Source organism: Xenopus laevis, chromosome 2S (assembly GCF_017654675.1).
Source record: "Xenopus laevis strain J_2021 chromosome 2S, Xenopus_laevis_v10.1, whole genome shotgun sequence".
Lineage (NCBI taxonomy): Eukaryota > Metazoa > Chordata > Amphibia > Anura > Pipidae > Xenopus > Xenopus laevis.
This window is the reverse complement of record NC_054374.1, coordinates 79,734,530-79,762,400: the sequence shown is the minus strand read 5'-3', so window position 1 is coordinate 79,762,400 and position 27,871 is coordinate 79,734,530. Positions and strand designations below refer to the sequence as shown.

The 27,871-nt window shown below is 36.6% G+C and overlaps 1 protein-coding gene across 2 annotated transcripts in view; it reads left to right on the top strand.

Moving 5' to 3' along the window:
* The window catches only part of LOC108709590 (CUB and sushi domain-containing protein 2), a 599,445-nt gene that overhangs the window by 455,428 nt on the left and 116,146 nt on the right, over nt 1–27,871 (top strand). For both annotated transcript variants that reach the window (XM_018249580.2, XM_041584029.1), the window contains 5 exons: nt 3,981–4,119; nt 5,938–6,125; nt 10,675–10,863; nt 12,451–12,567; nt 19,888–20,103. In XM_018249580.2, the coding sequence (XP_018105069.2) occupies nt 3,981–4,119; nt 5,938–6,125; nt 10,675–10,863; nt 12,451–12,567; nt 19,888–20,103 (849 nt within the window). The remainder of the gene's footprint in view (nt 1–3,980; nt 4,120–5,937; nt 6,126–10,674; nt 10,864–12,450; nt 12,568–19,887; nt 20,104–27,871) is intronic.

The window sequence follows — 27,871 nt, the reverse complement described above, 5'->3', positions numbered from 1 at the left end:
AGTTGAACTGAGGAAGCCACTCAGATGAGTGATGAAATGTTTTCAAGAAAAAATGGCCTTTGACTTAATTCTACTAGATACTGTATATTGTGGTGTTTATACAAATGGCCTGTAGAGGTCACTGTACTCAGACTTATCTGTGCATACTTCCTGGTAGCTTAAAAGTGAAAGTTACTGTTGTGTTATACCCGCATGACTCTGCTAATAAAGCACTGTTATACTCTACTCATCCTCGGCTACCCAAAACACAACAAATAGCGACAAGGATGGCTCTTCTACCTCTGCAGCAGCCTGCACCTTTTCTCCCAAACCCTGGTGAGCCTATTATACCTTTTACTGCTTGGATCCGTATTTTTGAAAACTACATTATTGCTGCTGACCAAGGGGAGATTTCTGCTGCTAGAAAGCATGCTTTACTTATTCACTACCTGTGAGCAGAGGGACAGCGTATATTTTATACATTACCATTACCTGATGATACTTCTGAAACTGCTCTTACTGCTATCAAGAACTTTTTCATGCCAAGAGTAAATGTGGTTGCTGAAAGATATAAATTCCGCGTGGGAGAATCCATACAACAACTTGTAGCAGCTTTGTTATATGTCCTGCAAAAGCTTTAGGGTGCCACAACTGCACAAAAGTAGGACATTTTGCTAAGATCTGCCGTAGTTCTGTTTATGAAGTCACTACTACAAATGTACATTTATTCCAGTTTATATGCACTGTCAGTGTCAGTACTGCGTCTGCTGACAAAGGACACTCCATTAACCTGATGCTTGATACAGGTTCAGCTGTTTCTATACTACAAAAGGATATTTTCTTGAAATACTTTGCAAAAGATCCACCTGCCCTGAAACTGGTCAGTTACTTATCAAATCCCTGTGCTAGGTTGCTTGCCAGTGACTGTACAATTTGAATTAAATACTGCAAAATATGACTTTTACATTGTGAATAAGGGTACTGCTATACTTGGAAGGGATCTCTTTGCTGCATTAAACCTACAATTAGTTGATGGTCTCATTACTACAGCACCAGTGCCTGCCACACAGCCAGTGTCTAAAATTTCACCACAAGCAACATTTCACTGGGTTGTGCAAATAAATTTGTACACAAAGTTAAGTTTAGACCAGATGTAAAACCAGTACCATTCTCTGATTCAGCATGGGAAAAACTTGCTATTGATATTGTTGGTGCTTTTACAGATGCTTCTATAGACTGCAGATTTGCTATAACCTTGATAGACTATTACAGTAAATGGCCTGAAATTGCATTTGTTTCTCATATAACATCAGCTATAGAAATAACATTTCTGTCTACAGTCTTCAGCAGAGAAGGTAATCCAAAGGAGTTAATATCAGACAACGGACCACAGTTTGTCTCATATGAGTTTGAATCCTTTCTGAGAGAGAGAAATATTGTGGAATATTGAGGAATATTGTGCAAAAGAAATCTTCAGTGTACCCACAAGCAAATGGAGAAATCAAGCAATTCAACAGAAGTCTGAAAGAAGCACTACAGACAGCAAATCTTACTGGGAAATCTTGGAAGGTATTTGCAAGAGAGTTCCTACATAACTACAGAGCAATGTGCCATGCAACAACCCAATCATCTCCTGCTGAATTATTACATGGTAGACGGGCACTAAGTTACATGTTGCAGACATCAAACTTCCACAAAATACTGTGCCTACAAAATCATCTACTGCTGACATTGTGAAACGTCAGCAAGGCTTATATTGTCAGAAAACGTGGTGCAAGAGAAGAACACTTTCAGCCTGGAAACCAGGAATACTGAAACAAGGACAATCTAAATTAACTACACCACTTGAAGTGAGACGCCAGTGCGGACCATACACATATCAACTGTCTGATGGACGCATATGAAATGCAAGTCATCTTGCTCCTATTAGATATGACTTTGGAGAAGCTCCATTTGATGAAGGACATTTTCCTACTCCTGATGTCAATTGCAATAGGCCTGAAGAAAGTGAACCTATAAGGCGTACTGAGAGAATCAGAAAACTATCTGCATGGACCAAGGACTTTGTGATGTGAAGAATGTATAATATTGTTTTAAAATGCATACTGTTTTATTGTTGCTGTTATAGTTGTCCAAATGCTTTCCTACTATAGGGGGAATATGTGGTGTTTATACAAATGGCCTGTAGATGTCACTGTGCTCAGACTTATCTGTGCATACTTTCTGGTAGCTTAAAAGTGAAAGTTACTGTTGTGTAATACCTGCATGACTCTGCTAATAAAGCACTGTTATACTCTACTCATTCTCATCCACCCAAAACATAACATATATCATAACCTGGATAAATGAGAATCTATATAGACTCATCACTCTGTCTACTTTGCAGCCTTATCTGGTGGCCAGTTCTGTACATAAGCTTTTCTTTTTTTCTGTAAAGAAAAATACTGACTAATGCAACCTTCCTTGTCATTTACCCATCAATAAGTATTTAAAAAAATAAAATAAAGCTACAAATTATAGTATGGGGATGTGGGGGGATGTTCTCCTTATACTTGACATGTGATAACACAGATTTAGGATGTATTATCTGAAATGTTTGGGACCTGGAATTTTCCATATAAAGCAGGGTCGGACTGGGGGGCCCGGGGCCCACCGGGACTGCTGGTCCAGGGCCCCCCGCCCCCCTACTGCGACGCGCCAAACTGTGCGTATGCGCCGCTCGAATGCCGCCATGCGCATGCGCGAGCGGCGCTTCTCGGTGCGCATGCGCAAACGGCGATGCGATGCGCATCGCCGTAAACTTTTCTCAACATTTTTATACTGGTAGATAGGGTCTGGCCCGGCGGGGGCCCACGAGGGTCGGGGCCCACCGGGTTTTTTCCCGGTGTCCCGCCGGGCCAGTCCGACACTGATATAAAGCACCCTTCCATAATCTGGACCAGTCTGCTAAAATACAGTTTAGTGAGGATCAAGTACAATATACTGTTTAATTATCACAGAGAAAAAAGAAATCATTTTTAACAATTAGAAATATTTGCTTAAATTGACTTTTTGGTTACAATGGGAGATTGCCTTCTCGTCATCACAGCTTGCTGGATAATAGGGTTCCAGGTGAAGATCCAATATCTGGATTTTGTGGAGATCCCTTGTTTTTTTACAGATTATGGTGTTCCCATTTGAGATAAATGAGAAACCCTAGTTTGGTTTTGACATGTCAGCTTTAGATGCACCTGACTCAGGGCTATAAGCAATTATATTCATTAACATGCACAACCCAGGTTTGGAAATCCATAAAGTAGTCATAAAGATAGACGGACAGAAATAAAAGCTGCTTAAGAATCTCCATGCAGAAGAATCGGTATGCTCAGCACATTACATGCTGTCTGCAGGGGGGCAGAGCTGTGTTTATCATGCACAGAGGTGTGTGCCTAGAGGGAGAAATCAACAAATTCAAGGATTGCACTTTCTATCCCAATAACTGGCATCACTGCAAAAAAAAACAACCTAATAAAATAGCAAGGTTAGTGCGTCAACGAGAGATAAGAAAGTCTGCAATGCTGACTAATGATATCAATCCCCCAGGCGCACAGGCACATAGCCTAGAATTTACAAAGATTTGGCACTCTCAGCGATGGGCAAACATTTTATACAGGTTAACAACAGAAGCCTAGTGCTTTGAAGTGTTTTGTTTTATAGTGCTCACATCTGAGCACTGTTCTGTTATAAGCTATATACATATCAAATGACTAAAAGCTTCCTTTTCGTTTAAAATGTTGTTTATAATTGTTATTTAACGGAAGATATTTAGTGAGATTTAAGTGTCCTATATTTATATACAGCTTTACTGTTCTAAAAAGCTTAACCAAACAAGGTTGCAGGGTAGCTTTACATATTTGCATATATTTTGGTTTATTTAGCTGAGTGGGGGCAATGAAGCTGCAAATTATGATGGACATAGTTTCCAATAACCAAGGGATTTTTCTTTTCCTATATCGTAACAGCTCCATGTGGAGGACACCTAACTGCCCCAAGTGGAATGATTCTTTCTCCAGGATGGCCAGGATTCTACAAAGATTCTCTAAATTGTGTATGGGTCCTGGAAGCTCAGCCTGGATATCCTATAAAGATCACATTTGACAGGTACCAACCCCTTCCAGTGGTATTAATTTTTGGCATGTTCGGTGTTGACATGTGACTGCCTGTAGTACTATGAAAGTATAAATCACTGTTTGCAGATGTAACCATCACACATAATGATATTGTATTAATCTGTTCACATGATACCATTATCACATAATTAGCAACCTTAATTAATATGCCATTTAATTGTTTTCATATAATTTATAGTGTTACATTATCACATTGAAAGATTATATTGTTTAAGACTGCTGGCACTCTTGACAATATGGTTGCTCGCAATTTAAATATCTCAATTTAGAAGTTGCCTGACAATGGTTTGCACAAATGCTTTCAGGTGATTGTATAGCAGGCATTGGTGGCAGTTTGGCACCGCTACTAAAAACGGTGGCTCCAAATCCTTCCAGATTATCCAATTTTCAAATACTTTAAGGCTAATAAGACATGTGGAACATATGAATCTGTTGTATTTTGAAGTGCTAAAAAGCATCTGCAAAATTCTAAGTGCAGGTATATAAAATTTTCATATTTACATTTTTTCTGGTGATTTTTTTTTTTTTTAGAATGAAATGTGCTCACTCTTGCACTGGCAGAGGTTTGCAGTTGTTATTGTGCTTCAGTGACGCACTTCTGCTTTTTTTCAGCCAGGTCAAACCATAGGGGGTACCGCTTTAGCAAAATATATTTTGGGTAATATAGTTTAAGTAACACAAAGGTCACTTTGGCTTTAACCAGCTTTTCATATATATGTAATTGAGCTTGCTTTGTCTCATAGGATCCTGGTTTTGATCCAGACAGTATGTCTTGGATACTTGCCGTAAGCCAAGAGAAGATTCTGCTAAAATTAACAATTTGCTCCCTCCATTTGTGCAAAGTACTCACTTCTTATTATGAATAGTCTCAGTAATTTTAAGGCCTTGTTCGTTTAGTCTTGTTGATCAGAACTACTGTATGTATTATAGGCTAAAACTATCTTTTGGGGAGAATTGGTATGCTCCTACACTGACTTTTAAGGAAGTGCGAAGAGTGCATTTTAACACAAGTAACTTGAATGAAGTAGTTTTAGAGGCAGGGGTCATCCTGACCCATCTATCACCCTGAGGAAGCTTTCCTGCTAATGCAGAGAAAAGTCACATTTTCTGCTCTCTCTGGTTTGAAAACTGGAAATTTGGCTCTTAAAGTTATCAGAAGGGGCCTGTTTAGAGGTAAGTCACTGTAGCAAAAAGCACAAGATGCAAATTGTGCTTGCTAATGTAAATTACCTTTGCTGTGTAATGGGTACCCATCAACATACAATACACATTGCCTTTTATATTGGTTTAACACCAATGGGGCGAATGTGAATTGAGAGGGGGAAAAAATTGTAATTGGTGCCTGTTATAAATGAGCCCTAAATTTTTGATTTGTAACTTACTTAGATTAAAATATATTTACCACAGCATCAGTCCTCAGTCAGCAGGTATTTCCAAGAGGAGCTACAACTTTATCGAAGAAAGTGCAAATCAGAGAAATAAAGAGGATTTAATATGAAATAGGACTACAGCTGCTCCCAGATCTGCCTTTGGGTCCTTCCTCATTCCACTTCCCAAATGCATGTGCAGTATATACATAAGAGGAACGGTTGATCAATTGGTAACACAAATGAATCTTTTAGATTGATAGACATATAGTATGTTGTTATGATTTTCAAAAAAATAAAATAGATTTGAGATTTAGAAGTTATGTTTTAGGTCAACAATTTATTTGCTTAAAAAGACACAGCAGATGTAGTATAATAATTAACCTTTGTTTATAGATTGTGTATGTCTTCAACCTTTGCAGGTTTAAGACAGAAGTAAATTATGACACACTGGAAGTGCGAGATGGGCGGTCATACTCTTCACCGCTGATTGGGGTTTATGATGGAACCCAGGTGCCTCAGTTCCTTATAAGCACCAGCAACTTCTTGTACCTTCTCTTCACTACAGATAAAAGTCATTCAGACATTGGTTTCCAGATACGCTATGAAAGTAAGCTAAAGCTTCTTCTTATAACTGGAAAGGAGGGAGTCAGTTGCATACTGTGTAGATATAAACTCTCCAATCCAACATCTCGCTTGTCGTATTGATTTTATTGTTGTGGTTTGATTTTTACTCCTAAAACAAGCAAATTTGATAAATCTTCATTATCCCACCTACTGCAGGGAATGGATCGTAAGTCTAGTCATGCAGGGACTATTAATTTGTGTAACTGTGCGCTCAACAGGGAAGGGCTCCCCTTATAAAGAAAAGAATTGGCCTCCCTGTGTTAGCTGCACTGCTGCAAAGGCTTAAGGAGAATTTAAATCTATTAAAAGCCATTCCACACTCTGCAGTCTGATCATCTTTATTGATTTTTTTTACCATAACAACTGAAGTAATGACTTCTGGACATCATTATTAAATAAGAAAACTAATTTTTATACCTTCTTAATTTATATTACTTTTTTTCAGTTTTGCTTTGAATTAAAGTTGTCAAAAGATTTCTACCCAGAATTCTCTACTGCTTCTATCTCTAGGATTTGTTTTTAGTGAGCATTAACATATTTCAGAACAATTTTTTATTTCATTGCATTATTTCCTTATTATGATCGCTATATGTACTTTATAATTTAATACCTGCAGTTTTCTAACTTCTGTTCTGTTTATGTATAGATTCTACTATTTTGCTTGCCTCATGGTTACAAAGATAGCATTACAGTTAGGAAAACAATTTCAATCAAGCATTTAAGGTCAAAGGCAATCATAACTTGTATAGAAAAAGCAATACTATTGAACCTTTTATCCAAAAAAAACCCCAAAACGCACACATCAACACACCTCAAGATGTTGACATTTTCTTCAGTGGGAAAGGTTGTGTGTCTGCGTGTAAGTTAAACCCTCTTTTCTCTGTACATCTTCTCTGTACTCTTATTATGGGGTGCCATTTGTACCAAATACATTCTGCATTCAAAATTATCCCTAGTACAGGGAATGAGTGACCATATACACAGAATTTTTTTTTTAGATATGCACAAGGTACATTTTGGGGCAGTCAGGGGCGATCCTGGAGCTGCTGATGCTTTAGGCAGTAGCCCCACTGTAGCCTCTCTTCTCTCGCTTCCACTTAAAACATCAGCATCGGATTGGTCAAAGGGGGCCCAGGTTAAAACCCAGAAATTCGGCACTTAAATTTACAAGAGGTGGCTATTTGATGCCCCTTGTAAACAGACACTTTCACCTTGCCTCATGTCAGGAGCGGCCCTGGCCTCTACATGTCACATACTTGGGTAAACCTATACACATTGGGCATCAAACTATTCAGTGGACTCCTGGCCTTCAAATTTAAGGTGATTTATCTTGGTACCTAATGAAATATGGGCAAAGGATGCTGCAAAAAAATGGAAGATTTGAGGTGATTTTTAGAAATTCCATACAAATGGCCAATTTAAGAAGGTTTTGTGGTTTGATACATTGTAGTAGAAAAACATGATTACCCATTTTGGATTTGGGGGATTATTTTGTTTCCAAAAATATATGGCTTTTAGGGCTTAGAGTATCTGTAGCCCACATAAAATTCAGTAAATTTGCTGATTCTGCAGTAGCTGGAACGACCGCAATGATAGCTCAAATGGGGTGTCTTCCTTTCAGGAGCCATAGAGGCTGCATACTTAGGTAAACTTATGCACATTGGTCATCAAACTGTTCAGTGAACCCCGTCTTTTATATTTAGGGTGATTTATCTTGGAAGCTTTGAAGTGATTTTTAGAACTAAAATAACTATATAAGAAACATTTTTTACACTGAACAATTCCTTTAAAGTAACAGTACCTCAGCTGTTAACCCTTCCATTACCTAGCTGGAGCTCCACCCCCTGGGTAGCGACAAATATGTGGACTCCTGCTTTGCAACAATCATTTTTATTAATTCTTAGCACACCAGAGGCATACAGTAAAACAATCAGTCAGCACACACAGTCTGTTTCAGTCATGCAATTCAATATCCTGTTCACAGGCCAGTATTTCAGCTAAGCAATTAATCTCTCTTTTTCTGGTTTCCATTCCCTTGGGACTTTATTCCGATCTCCAGTGGTCCGGTATCTCACACATGTATAGCACACACACCCATCTCCAGTGGTCCGGTATCCCACTCTCAAAAGTGTCCCAATACCTTCTGGGTTATACCCCTCCACTCTTCCCTGGTTAGTCCTTTTATTCAAGGATTCTGGCCAGAAGCCTCCTGTGCTCTCACCAGCCCATACTACACACCCTCACTAGCTTGTGCACCTATTACTCAGTTACACTTACTATGCTGACTTTTCCTGTCCTAGCAATGCCAGGTCTTTACTCACCCTTGCTAGTTGATGTTGACTTAGCCATGTCCTTCTGTCAAGACCCTGAGTTGGATATCATCCAAGCCCCTCTTAAAGAATCACTGCTGCAAATAAAAAAAATATTTCCTCTAGTCTAAAGGGGTGGCCTCTGGTCAGATGATCCATTTTATAGAAAACTAGATAATGCCCTCTAATGTACTTATAAAGAGTAATCATGTCCCAAGTGTCCTTTCTCCATAGAAATCACCCCAACCTTGACAATCTATTCTCATAACTTAAATCTTCCACCCTCACCAGTTTAGTTGCACGTCACTGTATTCTCTCCAGCTCATTTATATCCTTCTTAAGGTCTGGAGCCCAAAATTGAACTGCATACTCCAGATGAGGCCTTACCAGGGAACTATAAAGGGACAAAATTATGTTTTCATCCCTTGTTAATACAAAAGAGTACCTTATTTGCTTTAGTAGCCACAGAATGACACTGCCAAGAATAAGACAACTTGTTATATAGATCCTCCTCAATTAAGGAAACTCCCAACACATTGCCATTAAGGGGCAGATTCACTAAGGGTCGAATTTCGAAGTAAAAAATACTTCGAAATTCGACCCTCGAATTGAAATCCTTCGACTTCGAATATCGAAGTCGAAGGATTTAGCGCTAAACGTTCGTTCGATCGATCGAACGATTAATGATTAAATCCTTCGAATCGAACGATTCGAAGGATTTTAATCCAACGATCGAAGGAAAATCCTTCGATCAAAAAAAGGTTAGCAAACCTATGGGGACCTTACCCATAGGCTAACATTGACTTCGGTAGGTTTTACCTGCCGAAGTAGGGGGTCGAAGTTTTTTTTAAAGGGAAAGTACTTCGACTATCGAATGGTCGAATAGTCGAACGATTTTTCGTTCGATTCGTTCAATTTCGTTCATATTCGAACGAATTTAACCAATTCGATGGTCGAAGTACCAAAAAAATACTTCGAAATTCGAATTTTTTTCATTCGAATCCTTCACTCGAGCTTAGTGAATCGGCCCCTAAGTGTATACCTTGCATTTATATTATTTCTGCCAAAGTGCATAACTTTGCATTTATCAAAACTGAACCTCATTTTCCAGTTTGCTGCCCAATTTTCTAATCTAGTCAAATCACTCTGCAAAGTGGCAGCATCCTGCATGGACCTTATTGTTCTGTACACTTTATTATCATCACCAAAAATAGAAACAGTACTTTCAATGGCCACTTCCAGATTATTAATAAACAAGCTGAAAAGCAAAGGACCTAGTACAGACCCCTGTGGTACGCCACTGACAACACTGGTCCAATTAGAAAATGTTCCAATTACCATCACTTTTTGTAATCTATCCTTCAGCCAGTTCTCTATCCAAGTACCAATACTATGTTCCAAGCCAATATTCCTTAATTTAACCATTAACCTTCTGTGTGGTACTGTATTAAAAGCTTTAGCAATGTCCAAGTAGATTACATCCATTGCCATTGCAGAGTCGGGATTCCTGTTCATCTCCTCATAAAAGGCAATAACATTTGTTTGGCAAGATTGGTTAGGTATAAAACCATGGTGGCTCAAACTCATAGTATTATGATCAACAAAGGTCAAGTATTTTATCTCTTAGTACACCTTTGAAAAACATTCCTACCACTTATGTCAGACTAACTGGCCCATAGTTTTGAGGCTGAGAATGGGACCCCCATTTTTTAGGTCTTCTGTATATTTTTTATCTGTGTATAGAGTGACAAATACTTATATACCATGAGAGACATTTATTCTGTTTACTATGGATATTTTTGTATTTGGCACGAACGGCACTCCAAAAACCTGCTTATTTGAGTCTTTCAGGATGTGGTAGTGCTGTATTTTTAGTAGTCTTAATACTATGATGTTGCACTAACATAAATAATCCTAGTACTTTTACCCCGATGCCCTGAACATTAGGGGCCCAATATGACCAATAACACTGGTATAGTAATGTGTTTTGAGATTACACAATGTTATTAGGCTGCCATCCACCCATATGGCCTATGGCCTTGCACTGCCATTAAATTACTGAATGTTTATTTCTTCTGATTTGTGCCTAATTGTTTCTGATCTACCTATTTTTTTGTATTTGAAGAGGGATAATTTAATAGCATCTATTAAATTAGTATGTGTATACAAAATATTAAGGAAGGCAGTTTTTAGCTGAGATGTTCTGTTCACATTATTCCACAGCTGTTAAACTGCAGTCTGATCACTGCTTGGACCCTGGGATACCTGTTAATGGGCAACGCCATGGCAATGACTTCTATGTGGGTGCTCTAGTTACATTCAGCTGTGACCCCGGATATACTTTAAGTGACAGCCAAGCTCTGGAGTGTGAGCCAAACTTTCAGTGGAGTAGAGCATTGCCTAGCTGTGAAGGTAGGAATGAAGAAATGATGAAAGTCACCTTTATTCATCATAACAGGACTGATGTTTTGAAAATATGCGACAAAACAGTACATTGAAACTAACTAATATTTATTAACCCACTAGTGCCTAACAAATATCATTAACTATGTTTTAAATAGTAAAAGAAACTACCAGTCGTAGTATACTACACCATCATCATCAAATGTATTATCTTACAGTACAGTTATTTTGTAATGTGGCAAAAATAACATTTTATTTAGACAATTTGGTGAAAATGTGTATATATATATATATATATATATATATATATATATATATATATATATATATATATATATATATATATATATATAGTGAATAAAGTACCCCCTCTTGTAAAATATAAGGATATTATTAGTTACCGAGGAGTTTCATGACCATATAAAAACACGAGGCCGAAGGCCGAGTGTTTTTATACAGGTCATGGAACTCCGAGGTAACTTCTAATATCCTCATATTTTACAACTGGGGGTACTTTATTTATTATAATACACAAATTTTAGTGAGTCATGTGACAGAAATGACATCACTACTCACCGTTTATAACTGATGACATCACTACTCACCGTTTATAAGGATATAATTTACAGGATATTCATGGCTTTTGTGTATTATATATATATATATATATATATTAATCCAGAATCCAAAAACCTCTGGATTACAGGAAGCCATCTCCCTCCCATAGACTCCATTTTAATCAAATAATTAAAATGTTAAAAAATTATTTCCATTTTTTCTGTAAATAAAACAGTACCTTCTACTTGTTCCAGACTAAGATATAATTAATCCATATTGAAGGCAAAACAATCCTATTGCGATTATTTGAGGTTTAATTTTTTTTTTAATTAGACCTAAGATATGGTGAAGCAAACTATAGAAAGAACTATCTGGAAACCCCCAGTTTCCAAGCATTTTGGATAACAGGTCCCAAACCTATATAGGAATAAATCATGCCCAAACTGAATTTTATATCTAGTCAACTAATTAATCCTGCCAAGTTACTGAGTGGGAAGAGAGCATATAACTATTTTGCGAGCTGGATAATGTTATCTTTAGTCACTCTGTTAGCCTATTTGAAAAATTACTTTGTAGAAATATATGAAATATCTAGTGCTTTAGTGCTTGAGGGTCAGTGTCTCAAGCAGTAATGGGCGAATTTGTTCTGTTTCACAGAAAAATGTGTGAATTTTGAGTGAAATTCGCAAAACAGTGGAAAATTTGTGGATCGTTAACTTTGACGCCACCGTCAATTTGCGGCCGTCAAATTCACCGCCAGCGACAATTTGATGTGTCTATTTTGTCCCATTGCATTAAAGTCAATGAATGTGCGTTTAATTGTCGTCAGCATCGGAATTGTCGGCGTCGTCGAAAATTCACCAGTGTATTTTCACGTCAGTTTCGCAAATGTATTCGCCGGCATTCGAAACGTGGAAATTCGAGCCTGCAAAACAAATTCGCCCATTACTAGTCACAAGCATGATGTAAATGCATTGTCTATTGTCTTCACCTTTATATTACATACTCAGGGAGACATCTACTCTTCTCTTTCTGCAGCTCTCTGTGGGGGCTACATCCAGGGTTCCAGTGGGACCATCTTGTCACCAGGTTTTCCTGATTTTTATCCCAACAATCTCAACTGTACATGGATGATAGAAACCTCTCATGGTAAAGGTGAGCCCTCTTTGGCATACTTAAAATTCCCATTCAGTGTTTCTAGAATATTCTGGATAAAATTATGTTAATGAGTTTTCCTTTAACATACAGTAACTAAATTGTTTCTCATCTTGTTCATATGTAATTAAAGGACTGGTGCCATATTAGTTCAAATAGAGGGTGATAAACAAAGGGGCATGCCATATACCTGTAGGTTTGAAAAATACTAAAAGAAATGACTGATTTCTTTTTAAGATGGACTAGTTTTTGTGTTGGATATTAATGAAAGATTTTTAGAATACTAGACAAGGGTGCAATATAATATGAATTCTAACACTGTAGCATAGTTATATGTAAAACAAATTGGGAGGCCAGGATAAAATATAATGTCAGGATCTAGTGCTGAATCACTCACAGCAGCCTGAATACTTTACCTTAATATCCAACAGTAAAAGCCCTAGCTGTATTCAGAAAACAGGTATGGGATCCATTATTCAGAAATCCGTTATCCAGAAAGCTCTGAATTACGGAAAGACCATCTTCCATAGCCTCTATTTTATCCAAATAATCCACATTTTTAAAAATGGTTCTCTTTTTCTCTGTAATAATAAAACAGTATCTTGTACGTGATCGAAATCAAAGATATAATTCATCCTTACTCTAGGCAAAACCAGCCTATTGGGTTTATTTATTTAATGTTTATATGATTTTCTAGTAGACGTAAGGTATGAAGACCCAGGTTACAAAAAGACCCGTTATCTGGAAAACTCCAGGTCCTGAGTATTCTGGATAATAGATCCCATACCTGTACAGAGCAACATGTCCTTTCCATAACAAAAGCTGGACTAGTAATTGAAAGACTAGCACAACCAACAGACATTTTAGCTCAAGCAAAATGATGGACTGTTTGCAGTGACAGATTTTCAGATTCTATCTTGGCTTGCAAAACATAGACAGGTTTCCACTTGGGAAATTACTTTTTGACAATTAAAAAACCAAAAACTAGTCAAAGTTGCAAGTATCTGTTCAAGGTGACTGTCACTACATTTCCATATAATAAAAGATGAACTGAATATGGAATTAGTTTAATCAGAAAGTGATTTGATTGGTTGCTATGACCATCTGTATTGATGTAATGTACAGTAGCATCATAGCCCACTGCGGTGCATACATCAGTTTGTCTTTGTAATCCTTACACACAGGGGGCCTATTTATCAAGCCTCAAATTTTTCTGGTTGAGTTTTAAAAGGCAAAAAAATCAGAATTTTAAAACGGAAAAACCTTGAATTTTTTTGAGATTTATGATGCTCATAAGCTGCTAAAAATACTCCAGCTAAAACCTGTTGAAATCATGTAGAAGTCAATGGCAGATGGTCCTTTAAACAATTGGAACATGTTTTTTACCTTCAGGATTCTTGATAGTTTCATGCTGGTTTTGTTTGATAATCTGATAAATTCAAGTTTTTCAGGCAACAACTTGATAAATATGCATTTTTAGAGCAACAGTTTGAAAAAGTTGCACGATTCGAATTGACGCTCGATTTTGTTGCAACTTTTTGTCGCATCAATTTAATCAATTAATTAATTGGACAATTAAGGGCATTTGGATTTGAGAGTTTGGTCATTTTTTTAAAAAAAGTGAGAAAAAGTTTTAGTAAATAATGTTTGGACTACACTGAGATTTTAAAATTGGGATATTGGTCTGCTGCTGTGGGTACAGAGCAATAATACTGACTCAAATTAGTTAGTTCTGGAGTATAAAATAACTTTTCAGGGTTTTGCTCAATACTGTTTTATATTGGCCAGAAAACTTTATGTACAGGTAGCAAAGATATCCTTTATAATTCCTGCAATTCTAGAATGCTTTTCTTTTTCAAGTTTTCTAACCTGAGTGATACCATGTTAACTCCAAAAGTGATTGCTTCATATGGGCAGTAAAAAAATGCTATTGGCAGTAATTGAATAGCATGATTATGTGCTTGTTAAAGACTAGCTTAAAGGTCTAATTTCCTTGGTACATGACAGTGCATTATTGTATACTACCCTTTAACTTTGTACTGTTAGAGGCACAATTAATGTGGCAGTTGTTCTCTTTGAGGTTTCAACAGTTTTAATATATGCTCCTTTGTGTAAGCAATCTGAACATCAACTTGTGTTAATGGCATCTTTGTACCGTTCCTTTATGCAGCTGATTACATTATATTTGTCCTTGCCCCTCGTTTTACATTAGCCGAAAGCATTATGCTTTGGTGTTTCCTAACTAGCTGCCGTATGAGTGGGCGGCTGAAACACACTAGAAGCTTAAAGCATTAGCACAAGGGAATAGGTGAGGGCATGCATTACTTCCTCACTTGCTGCATATTAGAGGCCAGCTGATAGTGATCATGTGTTAATTTTTTAAATTATCTTTCAAGTTATTGATCTCAATTGATGAGAGAAAGAATATTTTACTTTTATTTATTTTATCTTGAGAGAGATAATGATACAATACCATGGTTTTCTTTATTTTTCTGATATATGCATGGTTGTAATCAGAGAGAGACAGACGGTAGAACAGTCTAGGTGTAAAATTGTCCAATAAGGGTCCTATCTGATATAAATAATATAATAAATATAGAATCTAATATACATAGAATATATTATACAGTATATAGATATATATATATATATATATATACACATTTTTATTTATTATTGTTATGCTTTATATATTGCTTACAACCCCTATCCCATCTGTACACACTACACATAACAGAGGAAAAACATAAAGACACCGTGTAGATTTTGTCATGTTGCCATGTATATTTGCAAACATTTACATAGCGCTCTGTAGCCAGATAGAGATAAAATAAAATCTTTTTTCATCCCAAGTAAATAAAATAGATATACTGTATACTTTCTGGGAGATATGATTAATTAAAAGTGACCCCTAACTGCTCAAGCAAAGATGCAGACACGTCCGTGTTATGTATTTGCAGAAAATGCTACAAGCTGTTCATTTCATTGTGGTAAGATTCTTCTCACGGCAATTCAGTATTCTGCAAGATCATATATGACCCTAGCTGAAAATAGTTCTTTTAGCAGCCATTCCTTTCTGTTTTAATTGTGAATCAAGGCCTGGAGCAATTCTGGTTCTTTCTATTTTATTTTAAATTAAAAATGCTGAAAAATATTCAGCTCTGCATTATAGATTTTTTTTATAGGCAACCACCTTTAAAGAGACAACATTGTAACCTTAGATCATTAACTTCTAACAATGTGCTTTGTCATGAATTACCATATCGTTAAAAAAACTTTTTTAGCATTTACAAAGCCCCTGTTCTCTCTGCTTTTCTGTCTGTTTTAGAGAGTTAGATGTATCTGTCTTTGTATCTGTAGAATGCAAGACCAGCAACTATTAACAAAAAGAAAATTCCTTTCCTATTGGTTGCTGCTCTGCTTTGTAGATAGAAGTGCCATTGGTCTACTAGGAAAATGTCTCTCTTGTTTAAATATAGGAGAAAACTTGCTGAGAATTACATCTTCCTGTGTTCAAAAAACGTTTTAGATGGAATTTCCATATAAGAAAAAATAGTTAAAGATTAGCATTTTATTCTTATAAACCTGTCCCTTGTTTTGAGGAACATTTCCTGAAATTCACTAAAATAAGAGAGCTCACAGGCTTTATTAGAATAATTCAGGAGTTCAGGGCTGAGTAATGTTACACTCGCTAGTTGGCTTTACATGTCTATTAAATCATTCCCATTTTGTAACCTAATTTATCAGGTGATAAAATGAGAAAAAATAAGAGTTAGAAACAGTAGAACTTAGCAACAGGTTCTGCATGCCCTTTTTATTACAGTACTTAGTTTCTAGAGAGCTATTCCTTAATATTACGTTCCTAGTAATGGAACACTTTGCTTAAATTCTCTTCTACGTTCATACTTCTTCAGCCTTCCAGGCATGGATATACACAAGCACTGAAATTTAAAATTACAGTCTAATATGGCAGTCACAGAAACTGAATCAGTTGCAGAATACAGCCTTCAATATTTTAGTTTGTGCCTTTAAGTGAACTTGTATTCAGAATTAACCCTGATAACTGTCATTTGTGAGAAGGGTTTATTAATATGCTGCCCAAGCAAAGTTTAATATTAAGGCATAATGCATCTTTACACAAAGCTCACAATCTAATAATTATTCTATTGCACGTTTTAAATATATGATAAATGAATAAACCTTTGACTGTAAACTTTGGTCTGAAAAATATTGGCCTGTCAAGATACCATTGCCATCACAGCTTTGGTTCAAGCAGAATACCTTTAAACTGAAAAATCTAAATCTATTACACTTGTGAGATATTGAATTAATAAATGACAGGGGAAACATGCAAATTCATAAGGGAAGTTAAATTCCTATAGTATTCCTCAGTTCAATATTTGCATCCCCGATGCTGGCACGCAGGTAGGCTGGGGATTTTCTTAACTATGGAAGAAGCAGACCTTGTGGTTGCAGTGTGTGGGGGGGTCCCTTTATACTTAAACCACTGAATCAGCTTTTGAATAGTAAGAAATGGAAAAAAAAAAGAAATGGAAACTATGGTGTATTTGCAATATCACAATGAACCTTGGATACTAAAGGAAAGGTACAAGGGAGTGGAACGTTGATCTCTAGGGATTCTAGTCCTTTACTTTTAATCCTGCGCTTACGCACTTCCTTCTAAATAAATAAATAATACTATTCCTCTCAGTGGGGGTCATTTATAAAGTTCGCTCAGCACATAATTGTTTGCAAATTCTTGCATTGCCCATGTTTATACCTGAATGCTAAAATATTGCACTGCTGTACTCATCTTTCCTCTTTTTACAAATTCACATTGCGAACAAATGGCTCGCAAATAAGATGGGTGTTTGCGTTAATGCTGCCACTAAGCGAGGCTGTTGTGTGCGAAAATAGCATTGACAGCAATTTAAATTCACAATTTGCAAAACTGTTCTGCAAATATTTTCTTTGCCACCAAAGTTGTCGTGTAAGTGTGTGCAGCTGCAGGAGGGCTTAGTTCTCCTTTAAACCTCTACTTTAATTTTTTTCTGGTTAGAGTTTTAAAAGGAAAAAAAAAACATTTTTTAGGAGAAAAAAAACAAATTTTTTGTGATTTGTTAAACCTCAATGCTGCTAAAAGTCCAAATAAAAAAGTACTCCATCTCAAACCTGTCATGTAGAAGTCAACAGCAGATGTCATGTTTACAATTGAAAGACATCATGATCTGCGCTGGGCTTCATACAATAATCTGAATAATTTTTGGTTTTTGGGAATCAGGATTTTGAGTGCTGATTTTATCAAGTCTTTTCCTGCACCAGATATTTTTGAGTTCATTTATAGATAAAAAACAGTAAAAATGTGCACAGGAGTTTGGTCGAAGTAGTTTTAAGAAAATAGTGAGAAATTTTCTGATTTTAGAAAAAAAACCTTAAAGGTGGGCATACACTAAAAGATCCGCTCGTTTGGCGACATCTCCAAATGAGCGGATCTTTTCTCCGATATGCCACTAATGGCATGGCTATATCGGGGGTAATCTGAACATTCGGCCCTATGGCCGAACGATCGGATTACGACGAGCGCAATAGGCTCCAACGGGTCGGTCAGGAGAAAAATCAAACCTTCCCGATTGATATTGTGTCCAGATATCGATCGGAAAGACCCATCGGAAGCCTCCATACACGGGCAGATTAGCTGTCAAATTGGTCTAAACGACAGATATCGGCAGCATTATCTGCTCGTGTATGGCCACCTTAATAGACCCATTTATCAAAGGTCAAATTTCAAATTCATGTGAGCTTTTTAACTCTAATAAATTCAATTTTCCTCGAAATTCGATTGAGAGGTTATTTATGCATTTAATCGAATAACTCGAACTAATTTTACCAACTTGCAAAACTCGAATCGAATTTGACTAAACTCGAAAAAAACTCAAATGTCAGGAAGGCTAGTAACATGTTCAAATTGGTCCCTGGACCTCTCCCATTGACTTATACATGAACTCGGCTGATTTTAGGTAGCAAATAGTCGTATTAGAATATTTAAAGGGCCAAGGTTTGATAAATCTCAAAATTACAATTAGGGGCAGATTTATCAAGGGTCGAATTTCAAAGTGAAAAAAAACTTCGAAAGTCGACCATCGAATAGGCTAGTCTGACATTCAAAGTCGAAGGATTTTTAACAACGTACGATCGTATATTACGATCCTACGATCCTACGATCGTACTCCGATCGTACTTCTAATTGAATGTTTTAATCGTACGATTTTACAAAAAAAATCCTTTGACTTCTCAGAACTTAGCCAAATACTGGCTATAGGTTCTAGGAGGTCCCCATAGGCCAGTGATCCCCAACCAGTAGCTCGTGAGCAACATGTTGCTCTCCAACCCCTTGGATGTTGCTCTCAGTGTCCTCAAAGCAGGTGATTATTTTTGAATTCTAGGCTTGGAGGCAAGTTTTAATTGCATAAAAACCAAGAATAGTGCCAAGTAGAGCCTGCTGTAGGCTGCCAGTCCAAATAGGGGCTATCAAATAGCCAATCATAACCCTTATTTGGCACCCCAAGGAACTTTTACATGCTTGTGTTGCTCCCAAACTCTTTTTACATTTGCATGTGGTTTACGGGTAAAAAAAGTTTGGGGACCCCTGCCATAGGCTAACATAGCAATTTGGCAGGTTGAAGGTGGCGAAGTGTCGAAGTTCTTCAGTACTTCGATTATCGAATGGTCGAATAGTCAAAACATTTTCACTTCGAATCAAAGTCGTATTTGGCCTATTCAATGGTCAAAGTTCCCAAAAATTACTTCGAAATTCAAAGTTTTTCAATTCGAATATTCACTTCGAATTCACTTCGACCCTTAGTAAATGTGCCCCTTAGAATTAAAATTTGAATCGAATTTGGATTATTCACAATTCAAGTTTGACAGTTTTGACCATAAAAAGATTAGAAATTCGAATTTGAATTTTCAATTCGACCCTTAATAAATCTGCCCCTAAATGTTAGCTCTCTCTAATGTATTTTAACAGGTCACTGGCATGCATGCATTGGAAAGGAGTCTGAACCTTTAAATATCAGTGCAACCTTTAAATATCAGTGCCAATAATCCTTATTCTTGTGACTGTTGCTGCAACATTGGTCCAGGAACGTAGCAAAAATTCTGTGTCTTTTGACACAGTGCTCTTTATTTTCTTCACAGCTTGACACTGGTACAATGAGGCTACAGAATATTTACATAAAGTTGTCACTGCCATCATTTTTTATTAATCTTTTACTGTTATCCCCGTCTGGATCTTAACTATTTTGTGCCCTTTTACAATAGGTGTGTTCTTTACATTTCATACCTTCCATCTGGAGAATGGCCATGATTTTCTACTGATCACAGAAAATGTCAGCTTTACACAACCTCTGAAGCGCCTAACAGGGGCCAGCCTACCAGCTCCCATTAGTGCCGGTTTGTTCGGAAACTTTACTGCTCAGCTCCGATTCATCTCTGATTTCTCTATGTCATATGAAGGATTTAATGTCACATTCTCGGGTAAGAAACCTCTTTTTTTCATTAGCTGCTTGCTTTCTGTGGAAATCTGAAGCCTTAATTAGTGAGTTACTACAATTTGTATTCTGTAGCATAGCCTTAATGTAAGTGTAATTGTATATTTTATCAATTGTGGTTTGCATAGTGTTCACTTTGAATAAGGACAGCCAGTGAAATGGAGGCTTTGGGGGAGAAAGCTGCACCTGTGCCAAATGGAGTTATTTGCAGAACATAATGTGTAGCACGGTCATCCTACACACATATCATTTTAAGCCCTCCATCCTCAGATAAGCACATACACCCTAAACTTGCTATCCACTGAGGCTTAGGGGCACATTTACTAAGCTCGAGTGAAGGATTCGCAGTAAAAAAACGTAAAATTTTGAAGGTTTTTTTTGGGTACTTCGACCATCGAATAGGCTACTTCGACCTTCGACTACGACTTCAATTTCGAATCGAACGATTCGAACTAAAAATCGTTCGACTATTCGACCATTCGATAGTCGAAGTACTGTCTCTTTAAAAAAAAACTTCGACTACCTACTTTAAACCTACCGAGCTTCAATGTTAGCCTATGGGGACCTTCCCCATAAGCTTTCTAAGCTTTTTTTGATCGAAGGAAAATTCTTCGATCAATGGATTAAAATCCTTTGAATCGTTCCATTCGAAGGATTAATCCATCTATTGTTCGATCGAAGTATTTGCAGTAAATCCTTCGGCTTCGATATTCGAAAGTTGAAGGATTTTACTTCGACCCTTAGTAAATATGCCCCTTAATGTGCCAAAATAACTGTTGTGCATGGCAATCATAGGGAAAAATAATATTGTAGCAGAGCCCTAGCACAGATCTGGCATGTATCATGCAACTACCTTGGCAGTCAAAAAAATGCCTTTTATCAAGGCTGATCTTATGGAAAATACAGTAGCATCCTGTGGAGAAAGCAATCCTCAGCAATGTACAAATGCAGTGCTCCTTGATTTATCCACTGCTTGAAACATATACCAAAGCTATTACTTACTTTAAATTGTGTTTCAACTTTAATATTGAAGGTTATTGAAGACTATGGTGTGCCAATTCTTTAGGGGGCCCATCACATATTCCACTGACCTAGTTTCTCACTGACCTTTACCAGACCCTACAGAACAGCCAACGTGGGTACTTTTTGTGTCTCATTGTAAAGAGGGTATAAGGTTGCACCAGCAGTTGTGGACATGATGGTCTGTGTGCATTATCACTATGTTTGAATGTGACCATGTCAAATGCATGTCCCAGGCCTTGATTCAAAACAACATTTTTGTCTTCCAAAGCTCCTGGGTGTGCCTCATTTAATCTTTACTAATTATTCTGTTTGACTCCTTGCCTGTTCCTGACCATTCCGATTGTTGTTTGCCTTGACCATTGGACTTTTGGCAAGGGGCACATTAGTAGACAGTTCTGCCAACAAAGACATAAACAGACTGGTTACATTTTACTAGAGCCTGGTTTATATCCATACAGATTCATTGATTAATATTCCTGCAGGTTTAACTACAGGAGAAGGGAATGCTAGAGTGTGACATTTATCTCTTTGGGGTTAACTGTATGTCAAAAAAGTGTGCTCTTCGGCATTCATTTGTAATCTGCAGTAGGCAGTGGGATAAGCTGAATGAGCTTACATAGCTTGTTCATACATGATGATATTGCTCTTGTACTGTGCACTGAAAACAAGATTAAATTGATCCACTTGTTGAAGTATCATTTTCCATGTAACTATAATCTGATAAAATATCATTGCTTACATCCAAAGAAAAGTATTTGTATAAAATACAGGAATGTGACTAAAACTGGAATGCATACTATAACTACCTTTCACCATTCCATCCATTTTATTAAAGTTATTTATTGTCATATTATTCAGTCAGTGTACAGATAGCCCACCAAGGTACAAAAAAAACTCCCGCTGGGGACAAGTGTCAGTGTACTCACCTGCTCACCCAACCATGTAGCCTTGTACAATTTTCCTATACCATGGCCATTCCTTGTTTCTCAATTAGAATAAAGAGGAGACATATAAATAAAAAGGTGAAAGTATGTTATGATAGAATAAAAAGATATGGTAATAAATGAGATAAAAGGGCCCTTGGTTGACTGCTGGTGATATTGCAATAAGTCAGCAAGTTCCATGTTGAGTAGCTTATGTTGCCTGCATAAAAAGTAAGCATTGTTAGAGTTAATGCATATTGACATATGAATTTCAACATTCTAGGAACTCTCTGGAACACAAACTAGAACATTTCAGCAAGGGTCTTAAAGGAACTGTTCAGTGTAAAAATAAAAACTAGGTAAAAAGATAGGATGTGGAAAATAAAAACTGTATCAATATAATTTGTTAGCCAAAAATATACTCTATAAAGGCTGGAGTGACGTGACCAAATGTCGGCAAAATTCCACAGGAAAGGTAAGCACTTCACCACTTCTTCCTTTATTTTAACCAGTTTTACCACTCCAAGTACAGAACAACATTTCGGGGGGTTTGCACCTCCCTTCACCAACCTGACGAAGGGAGGTGCAAACCCACCGAAACATTGTTCTGTACTTGGAATGGTAAAACTGGCTAAAATAAAGGATTATTTGCACAGCAAGAAGTGGCAAAGTGCTTGCCTTTCCTGTGAAATTTTGCTGAATGTTGACTTGGCCGTACATCTAAGGAATAGCACCACCGTATGCACCTGTAAGTAGTGCTCCCCATATCTCTTATTTGTGACCACATGTCTGACATAGTAGCCAGAACACAACTTCCTGCTTTGCAGCTCTCTAATTGGTTACCAGTCAATAAACAATCAGTGACTGGGGGGGGGCATATGGGTCACACCAATTTGATTCTGACTCTGACCTAAATGCTAAGGATCAAAACTAACTGAAACGTTATGTCCCATGTGGCTTCCCTTCGCTGACTAACTAAGAGTTAGAGAGATATAAATCAGGAAGTTGGGTTCTGCCTATTACTGTATATTAGACATCTGTTCACTCCAGCCTTTATAGATAAAATTTCAGCTAACTAATAGTGATGGGCGAATAAATTCGCCTGGCACAAATTTGCAGCGAATTTCCGCTATTTTTGATTTTCACGATTTTTCACGATTTTTTTGTGAAATCCTTCAAATTTCACGATTTTTGAGTGAAATCCTTCAAATTTCATGATTTTTGAGTGAAATCCTTCAAATTTCATGATTTTTTAGTGAAAACCTTCAAATCTCACGATTTTTTAGTGAAATGTCAGATTTTCACGATTTGTTTGTGAAAACCGTCAAATTTCATGATTTTTGAGTGGAATCCTTCTAATTTCATGATTTTTGCGTAAAAACGTCCGATTTGCATGATTTTTTTGTGAAAACATTCGCATTTCAAGATTTTTTTCCGATTACACATTTTTTGCTAATTTTTTTCGCTGTTTCGTGCATTTTGCAGGAAACTCGCAATTTTTTTGGGCGAAGCAAAACGGGAGAAATTCGCCCATCACTACTAACTAGCTATATTAGAAACAATTTATTTTTTCCACAGCCTATCTGTTTACTCGGTTTTTATTTTACACTGAACTGTTCCATTAAAATACATTTATTGCAAATTATATAAACCTATTGTGGAGATAAAGAGGATCACAAATGAAATGGCATCTGCAGTATAAAAAAATGATGGCTTACGAAATAAAAGTAACACTGTTTCCACCTTTAGTGACAATCAGCAAGTCACATAATTTTTATTACCATAGATTTTTCTGAGAAAGTGAAGCAAATGTACCCCTAATAATTAATTATTTTTGAAGTGAAAACAAGTTTCTTTAAAATTTGTAAATAAGTAATGTGCATCTGCTGTGACTAAAGTAAGGTGATGATGACATAATTGCAGAACTGAGGAAAGCACTATAAAATATCAATTATATTTCAGTTTATTATCCACAATACAATGTAAGCATTAAAAACAAAGAGGCTTACCTGTTGGGAAGGGATAGATATATCATATGAAACAGCATAGAAAATAAAGAGAGAGTTACTTTCCTACAGAGCACATAGAAAACAGTGGAAACTGCATTCTCAATAGTATATATTCTATGTATTATCTTGGTGGTTTCTGAATGTCCTCTTCACCAAAAACTAAAAAGCTAAAAAATATTATACAAAGCATACATAAATGTTTTAAAAGTAGTAGGCAAACTGCACATTTCATGGCTTATTCAGCACAAAAATAGTTTAACTGCCTGCTTGCTGGGCAACCCTTTGAAACGCCATGGACACATTTTCATATGGGCAGTAACCCATGACAACCAATCAGATTTCATAGTTATACCTGCACAATTGAAAAAAAAATGGTTGTTTGCTATGGGTTACTGCCCACAGGTAAATTTCCCTAGTGTTGATAAATGAGTCCCATGTGTTTGCATTTAAAGGAACAGTTCAGTGTGAAAATAAAAACTGTGTAAATAGATAGGCTGTGCAAAATAAAAAATGTTTCTAATATAGTTAGTTAGGCAAAAATTTAATATATAAAGGCTGGAGTGAACAGATGTCTAATAAAACAGCCAGAATCCAACTTCCTGCTTTTCAGCTCTATAACTCTGAGCTAGTCAGCGACTTTAAAGGGGGGCCACATGGTACATTTCTGTTCAGTGAGTTTGTAATTGATCCTCAGCATTCAGCTCAGATTCAAAAGCAACAGATATGACCCATGTGGCCCCCCTTCAAGTCTCTGATTGGTTACTGCCTGGTAACCAGGGTAACCAGTCAGTGTAAACCAAGAGAGCTGAAAAGCAGGAAGTAGAGTTGTGACTGACATGTTATATATAAAATCACTCCAGCCTTTATACATTACATTTTTGGCTAACTAACAATATTAGAAACATTTTTTATTTTTCACTGCCTATCTTTTTACCCAGTTTTTATTTTTACACTGAACAATTCCTTTAAGGATGGGCATGGCATAAATTAAAGAACCAATTGAAAATGCAGAATATACAGCCATGTCAATATATTTTATTGCACACGTGCAGCAAAATAAGTCCCAACATATACTTCAAGAAAAATTATAATATTATAAATATAATAAAGGCTGTTTGCTTAGCATAAACCTAGTGCTCTGCCCTGACTGACACATTGTACTGTGGCCATTACCTGCATAAGTATTCTCTCCTGCGACTGATCAACAGTAGAGATTTCACAAGACACACGTTAGAGCTCTTCATATACACATTGCACAGCCTTCCAGCGAGGCCACATTTTAGTTTATTTTTTAGGGAAGATGTAAGATAGCTATCACCCTTAAAATATTTGTGTCTTCATTTAACAATAGATTCGTGAACATCAAAAAAGGCAAATGTGAGAATTCTTGGCACTGATCACTGTATCGTTCAGTATACAGCTGATGTGTAGAATAACTTGCATAAATAAGATGTAAGACTGCAGTTTTTTCTCTGCTTTGCCTGTCGTATTCTGCCTTGATGTTCCTACTTGATTTCCATGTGACTGATACAAATGTTCTGCCAGAGGCTGTGTGTGTGTAACACTGCTGCTCTGTATACATTGCACCCACATTCTTAATCATATGTCCCTGTCAGTTACAATGCATAATTTATTGTATAGAGCTCAAAGCCTGTAGCTTGGCTCTACAATGTCAGTTCTGCTTTCCTGGTTAAAAGAACTTACAATCTAGTTTGTAACTAAAGGGTTCTAAAGGCAGGCATTTTGCCAAAATATGAAACAAAAATATCTGGCAGAAGGACATTTCTACAGTAAATCAATATGATAACGTTATCAGGAATTGAACAGTAATTAATACCTATGAGCACATTTTTCTTTTTGATTGAAATCTATAATAGTTCAAGGTAGTTTTTTTTAACATTAACTTGTGCCATAATAGCCTTAGAAATGCTACGAATTATAGTTTAAAATTGTCAATAAAGTACTCTGACTGCCAGCACACATTTCTGGATTCCATATTTTTCTATGCTGCTCCCTCTACTTTAAAGGATAAGTAAATGTGATAAGTGAATATAAAATTGACGAGAGTGCTATTCTAAGTACTTTTGTAATGTACAATGATTTGTATTTATTTTATTAATTCCAAGATATTAAAGGATCATTTTGGTTACAACAGCGCCACCTGCTGGTCCTGCTGGTCCGTTTCCTTACCACTTACCAAATAGTCAAGGAAGATTTGAGAGAGGTTTCCAAATTTTTTTTCCTAACCAGAAGAACATCAGAGCAGCCCTTTTTCTTTCTCCTAACAACTTCCTTGTCAACTTGGTGGTCAGAATGGCTGGACACTGACCAGCAGGTGGCGCTGTTGTAATAAAATTAATTTATATTAACAGTATATGAATTCCTTAATATCTTGGATTGAAAAAAAAATAAAAATAAACAATGAATTTACATTGCTAATGTTCTTATAATAGCACTTTCATCAGTTTTACATACATTTTAAAGGTTATTGGTTGAACATAAATCAATAAGGGAACTAGGATTTGTTAAACATAGCAGGCAATGAGGCTGGTAAAGCCTAAATTCACCAGATCCCTCTTGATTGCCTCAGTAGCACAGAGGTTAGGGAGTAAATACATGATGCTCCATGATTTTAATCCTGCCAGATCCTTAGCCTTACCCTTGGTATCCTTAGCCAGATGTAGAAGTACAGTGTAGAAAATGTGTTCAAGGATGAGCTTTACTATGATTCTTGTTATCTGACCATCTCTGGGTGAGTTTGAATGTTTGCTGGGAGTTGCCAATCCAACTGCAGTCCAACTATGCCAAACTCTATGGGGTTATTTACTTAAACTATTTTTTTTACCAGAAACAAACTTGACATAACTCCCATCTATGAATTTGGCTAATTTACTAACAATTATACGTGAAAAAAATCTTGACATTTTAGGCTTAAAATCATTGAATACATCTAATTGATCGAGTTTTTTGAGTGAAAACCACTGTCAAATACCACAAAACACTGGAAAATTGTGAAGGCAAAAAAAATCTTCAAATGTTTAAAAATACCTCTGGAATTGACTTTTACATGAATTTGACAGGTTTTAGCTGGAGAATTCTCGATTTCTGTTTTAATTAGCATTAATTCTAAATACCCAATATGAATTGTAGTTGTTGTCCCATGCATTAAAGCAAAGTGTGTGGTGTGCCTAATGATCAGGGTTTGTTTCTTCTCATTTATTAATAAGTTCAATACAGGAACCTGAATTTTACCAGTTTGCAGGACCCACTGACCAGAGGACACAGAAGACCAGTTAGACATTTTTGTGATTGCATATTCCATTAATGTCTTTTAAGGCATTCCATAGCCTCACTACCTTCATTGTTTAAAAAATTACCCAACTATCTGTTCCACCTACTAAGTATACTCATAGCCTATACAGATGCAGACCATAAAACTATGCACATACTTTGCACAATTCAATAAAAAATAAGGTTTTAATGGTGCTATTTTAGAGAAAATAATGTCATGAACTATTATTTTTACCTTTGATTTGCCCAGCTTCTGCAATTAAATTGTTATTAACTTCAGTCACATGGTTGGTTGCATAGTCTGTTTGATCACATGTTCAAAGCATTAATAAACTGTCGCTATTGGAAGAAAGAAATAAAGCTTCCCGTCTCAAGATAACTAGAAAAAAGACTCACCATGCAAACAGGAGATATTCCTATATTTGAAATGTAATTTTACATCACAACATTACATAAAGGGAAACTTTCATGAAAACCAAAATTGAATATAAAATGAATGCCATGGAAA